The 5,223-nt window shown below is 51.0% G+C and overlaps 1 protein-coding gene across 1 annotated transcript; it reads left to right on the top strand.

Moving 5' to 3' along the window:
- The first annotated feature begins 1,354 nt into the window (after positions 1–1,354).
- Positions 1,355–3,307, top strand: TACSTD2 (tumor associated calcium signal transducer 2). Its single transcript, XM_066376401.1, has one exon. The coding sequence runs from the start codon at positions 1,655–1,657 to the stop codon at positions 2,630–2,632; it is 978 nt and encodes a 325-aa protein (XP_066232498.1). The 5' UTR covers positions 1,355–1,654; the 3' UTR covers positions 2,633–3,307.
- Positions 3,308–5,223: the final 1,916 nt, after the last annotated feature.

Here is a 5,223-nt window from a genome sequence, read left to right as displayed (position 1 = left end):
CTTGTGCAAGGTCATACATGATTTCATGTGCTAGCTTGAGAAATAGGAAGTTTATTCTAGAAGCCAAGAGCACTTTCCACTCTGTGACTGTAGGGTTCTCAGCAGAGGAGATAGGGACAGATCTGAGATCTAGAAAGCATGCTCTGGGAGTTGGAAAAGGAAAAAAAAATTGGAACCTGACGAGGCTAAGAACCTGAACAGAGACAGTAGAAGTAGAGAGTAGAGAAGTATTCTCTAGAACACCTGATGCTTGTTGGTAAGAAATTAACTCCCCGCATCCCATGCCTTTGCTTTCTCTACCTGCAAAGGAAGAATAATATATTTTTGCCTACCTGCTTCAGGAATTGCTTGAAAATTAATGGGGTAGAGAGACCTGGCTGGCTTTCATGTGCTAAACAACACCCTTGTACCACTGCTGGTGTTCTTTAAATTCTGAACATATAAATTGTGCTTTGAGAGAGGAGCTGGAAATAATTATAGCTTGTTAATTATTGTTAATCATACCCAAGCTTTCAAAAAAGAGAGGGCAACCCCTCCATCCCTGAAAGCAGCTGCCCAGTGTCAGACAAGCTCTTTCCCACAGGCTCCATTCTTTTATTATTTGCAGCGGTTCAGTTACTTACGTGGGTCACACAAAAAGAAAAGCAACGACTTGCTATTTTAGAATCAAATGTACAAAGAACTCTTATAAATCTTGCTGGTTCTTTTTAAGAATTTGTTCCTTTTCATCTCCCTATATTAAGTACATGCATAAATATTGTGTTTGTCTGTGAAGAAGGTGGGGGGAGGGTTAAGAGAACTTTTTATACATTGGACACCAGGACACCTGGGTTTTAACCATGATCCGAGGATAACAGAACTGCTCCCTACCCGTTCTCCAGATCTGCGCAACTCCATTTCCTAAACACTTAAGATTTCCTAACAGCCAGGCAGAGTACCAAAGACCCCTTCCAGGAATCTGAGAAAATTAGTGGCTGGGCCACTTTAAATTTCCAAGCCTTAACTGCATCACCTAATGGGTCTGATACATGGTCCATACCTGTCAGGGCTGAGGTGAGGATGAGATAGTATTTGTGAACGGTACACTATATAAATGCGTGCGATTAGAGAATGCACTGCTAGGAGTTGGGAAAGGGAGAGAGAGAGAGCGGGAGAGAGATAAAAGTGGGACAGTCCTGCGATACTTTTCAATGAAATTCCTGAGAATTCCAGCTCAGGAGAGGAGCCAGGACGCCCAAGGTGCTCGGGTAGAAGCCGCGCCAAGGGCGGGCCCCGGCCCAGGTGGGGCGGGACAGACCAGGGGCGGGTCCCGGGCAGCCCTCAGGTGAGTATCGGTTTTCCTCTGTCCGGCTTTCGGTCCCGAAAAGGCGGGGGCAGCCTCCGCTCCTCTGATCCTATCGCGGGCGGCGCAGGTCGGGCTGTGCCTTCTGTAGGACGGGGACCGGGGGGTGCAGGATGTGTCATCCAAATACCAGCGGGTGAGTTGGCGGCGGAACCAGCCCGGCAGGTCCGGCGAACTATAAGAGCAGGAGGGAGCGGCCGGCAGCAGACGCTCGGAGACTGACCCAGACCTCGGAGCCGGAGTCCCGCAGAGCCCCAGCGCCCCGTCCGCCCGCGTCCGGTCCGCGTCCCGTCCGCGCACCTCGGCCCCACCATGGCTCGGGGCCCGGGCCTCGCGCTGCCGTCGCTGCCAAGGCCTCTGCTTCTGCTGCTGCTGCTCCTGGCGGCGGCGACCCGCCAGGCGGCCTCACAGGGCAACTGTACGTGCCCCACCAATAAGATGACCGTGTGCAGCCGGGATGGCCCGGGCGGCCGCTGCCAGTGCCGCGCCCTCGGCTCCGGCGTCGAGGTCGACTGTTCCACGCTGACCTCCAAGTGCCTGCTGCTCAAGGCGCGCATGACCGCCACCAAAAGCGGCCGCAAGCTGGTGCGCCCCAGCGAGCACGCGCTCGTGGACAACGACGGCCTCTACGACCCCGACTGCGACCGCGAGGGCCGCTTCAAGGCGCGCCAGTGCAACCAGACGGCGGAGTGCTGGTGCGTCAACTCGGTGGGCGTGCGCCGCACCGACAAGGGCGACCGCAGCCTGCGCTGCGGCGAGCTGGTGCGCACCCGCCACATCCTCATCGACCTGCGCCACCGCCCGGCCGCCCGCGCCTTCAACCACTCGGACCTGGACGCCGAGCTGCGGCGGCTCTTCCTCGAGCGCTACCGGCTGCCCCCCCGGTTCGTGGAGGCGGTGCACTACGAGCGGCCCACCATCCAGATCGAGCTGCGGCAGGACGCGGCGCAGAAGGCCCCCGGCGACGTGGACATCGCCGACGCCGCCTACTACTTCGAGAGGGACGTCAAGGGCGAGTCGCTGTTCCTCGGCCGCAGCGGCCTCGACGTGAACGTGCGCGGCGAGCCCCTGCAGGTGGAGCGGACGCTCATCTACTACCTGGACGAGAAGCCGCCCGAGTTCTCCATGAAGCGCCTCACGGGCGGCCTCATCGCCGTCATCGTGGTGGTTGTGCTGGCCCTGGTCGCTGGCGTGACCGTCCTGGTGATCACTAACCGGAGGAGGTCCGGGAAGTACAGGAAGGTGGAGATCAAGGAACTGGGGGAGTTGAGAAAGGCGCCGAGCTTGTAGGTACAGGCGGGGTAGGGACGGGGTGGGGGACGGGGTTCTAGCAAGTTTCCCAGACCAAAGGGACTCATGCCTCTTGATTCCGGGTCTCTCCACACCCCACCAGTTTAATAGATCTTGATCTCAGTCACTTTTCTTTGTGACTTTCTGCCTTGCAGGAAGCATTTCTAAAATTCCTTCCCGTTCGGTCCAACAAGAAACCTGACTCGAAGAGTTAACAAAAGTCTGGCACAGGGTTATGTATGCGAGTCCTGTGTCTGTATGACTACCCAGCATCTTGACAAGTGACGCCATTGATACTGAAGACTTAAATGCGTTTAGATGGGAAACAGCGCTTTTACTGGCTTGGGTCTCAGTTACTCGGTTCACTCCACTTGGCTCGTGGCCTTCCTAATGAGGAGCTCACTAACGCGGCGGGTATCTATCCGCATTTACCGCCGTTTGCATTACCAGCCGCAGAGGCGCGGCTGTTTCAGCTGCCTGAACACATTTTAGATGTCTATCTGTGAGGGCGGACTCGGCCGCCAAACTGAGCGTCTAGCCTTCAGCTCGCCCTTGTTACAGCTGGTATTAGTAATGTTTCTTTTTGTAAAATGTGTGTACATATATTATCTTTGATAATCTGTTGTGATTTTTTTTAAAAATACGAATTTAATAAAATATTGAAAAGGCACAAAAGATGGAGTTGGTGGAAACTTGCCCCAGATTTACATCATCGATTTGGTCTCTGTCTAATTTCCCACGACTCAGTTTTCTTATTTTAAATTCTGAAACAAGTGGGTATTTTATATTGCCACTCTGGTAAACAGCAGAGATACGCGAACAGGCTGGTGCCATTACTGGTTTTTCTAAATAAGATTATTTGGAAACGTACATCAGACTGCAGGAGGATGGGTCTGAGGGAGGAGGCTGGAACTAGATGCTGTTATTGGGAAAGGAAACCAGCCTTAATTTATTTCTAAACAAGAATTCTTAAGTGGAGAAGGAAACCTGTTTTGTTTCAGGAGCTGTATCTCTTTTGAACTCTTGCCCTATTCGTAAGTAGGTGGTACTATTCCCATTTAGCCCTTGGTAATTTACCTAATCCCAAAGTTTTGTGGCTCAGAGAGGTTAAATGACTTTCCTACATGGTTATTGCCAGTCTGTAGAGAGCCCAATACCAGGGGGCGCTGTGTGTGTGTGTGTGTGTGTGTGTGTGTGTGTGTGTGTGTGTGCGCGCGCGCGCGCATGCATGTACGCTGTGGCTGTTTTCCTATTTTGCCAGTTATGTGCTTTAAAAATGTTTACTTCCTATTAGCTGTAAAAACTAGCAATTTGTCTCCTTTTACTTTCCTCCTTGTTTTCAGTCTTTCACATTCATTTATGTGAAGCTAAGCCTGCTAGGTCTCTGTGGGTTAGCCTACATGTAAACAAGTTCCCACAATTACTGGGCAATTACTGCAACTCTGGGCATGTAACAAAGGAGGGAGGGGTTGATATGTCCAAAAGCAAATTGCTAGATCCAGGACTTGAGTTTCTTGTCCTGGAATTGGTCTTATGTTTCTCCTCTCACCGCTGTTTGTGTCTGTGGTCTCTGTTTACCCCTCAAGACTGAAATACCAGTTAAGTATTTGGGGGGGGGGGGGGGGGAGTGGCTCTTGGCCACTGCCTTCACAGCTTGGGGCTGTGTGGGCTGGTGGAGTGGATACTTTATTGCCAGAGATCTCTAAGTCTTGTAGGTTTGTAGCCTCCAAACGTTCTCTCAGGCTTCAATAGGACTTAACAAGGGGTGAGGGTGGAGGTGGACTGGCTTCCCCCCAGTGGGAAGGATGGCTGAAGGACCCAAGGTTAGAATGGGAACTGTAACAGTGACAGTGAAGACTCACTCTCGCTCAGTTGGTGCTTTCTGCTCCTCTGAGTCACTGAAGTGCCTTAGCTGAAGGGATCTTGGCAATCACCTCTAACCAAACCCCTCATTTTGCAAAGGAAAGGCTGAGTGACTTCTCAAGTTTCCTGTTTCTCTGGCACAGCTGGAACTAGAGAGTCCCCGATTCCCAGTCCAGTACTCCTTTCACTGAATCAGGTGGCCATTGTTTCAAGAGCCACTTCAAAATATCTCTTGACTGCCTAGAAAATAAACAGATTAAGGTTTGAGTGAGAGGTTGAACAAAGGAAAAACCCTGAAGAAAAAGCCCATTCCTTCATCAGAATGTTGCTTCTGGATAAGTTCTAAATTTCTGGGTATGTTTGGGACTGTAAGTCCTTGCACTTGATTGCGTTTAATAGCACAAAGCTGCCTGACCTGTGGTGGCGCAGTGGATAAAGCATCGACCTGGAAATGCTGAGATCGCCGGTTCGAAATCCTGGGCTTGCCTGGTCAAGGCACATATGGGAGTTGATGCTTCCAGCTCCTCCCCCTTCTCTCTCTCTGTCTCTCTCTCCTCTCTCTCCCTCCTTTTCTTCTCTCTAAAAATAAATAAATAAATAAAAATTTAAAAAAAGAAAATAAAATTTTAAAAAAAGAAAAAAAAATAGCACAAAGCTCTCTCACAGTTGTCATCTTTGAGACATTGGCTTACTGGAAATAACCCAAGTGTTGATGAACTTGGGTTCAA

The sequence above is a fragment of the Saccopteryx leptura genome, chromosome 3 (genome assembly GCF_036850995.1).
Source record: "Saccopteryx leptura isolate mSacLep1 chromosome 3, mSacLep1_pri_phased_curated, whole genome shotgun sequence".
NCBI lineage: Eukaryota > Metazoa > Chordata > Mammalia > Chiroptera > Emballonuridae > Saccopteryx > Saccopteryx leptura.
The sequence above is the reverse complement of the archived record's forward strand: the minus strand, read 5'-3'. Positions and strand labels throughout refer to the sequence as shown.

Coding starts and splice junctions, on each gene's coding strand:
- TACSTD2 (XM_066376401.1), top strand. CDS start 1,655: ATGGCTCGGGGCCCGGGCCTCGCGCTGCCGTCGCTGCCAAGGCCTCTG.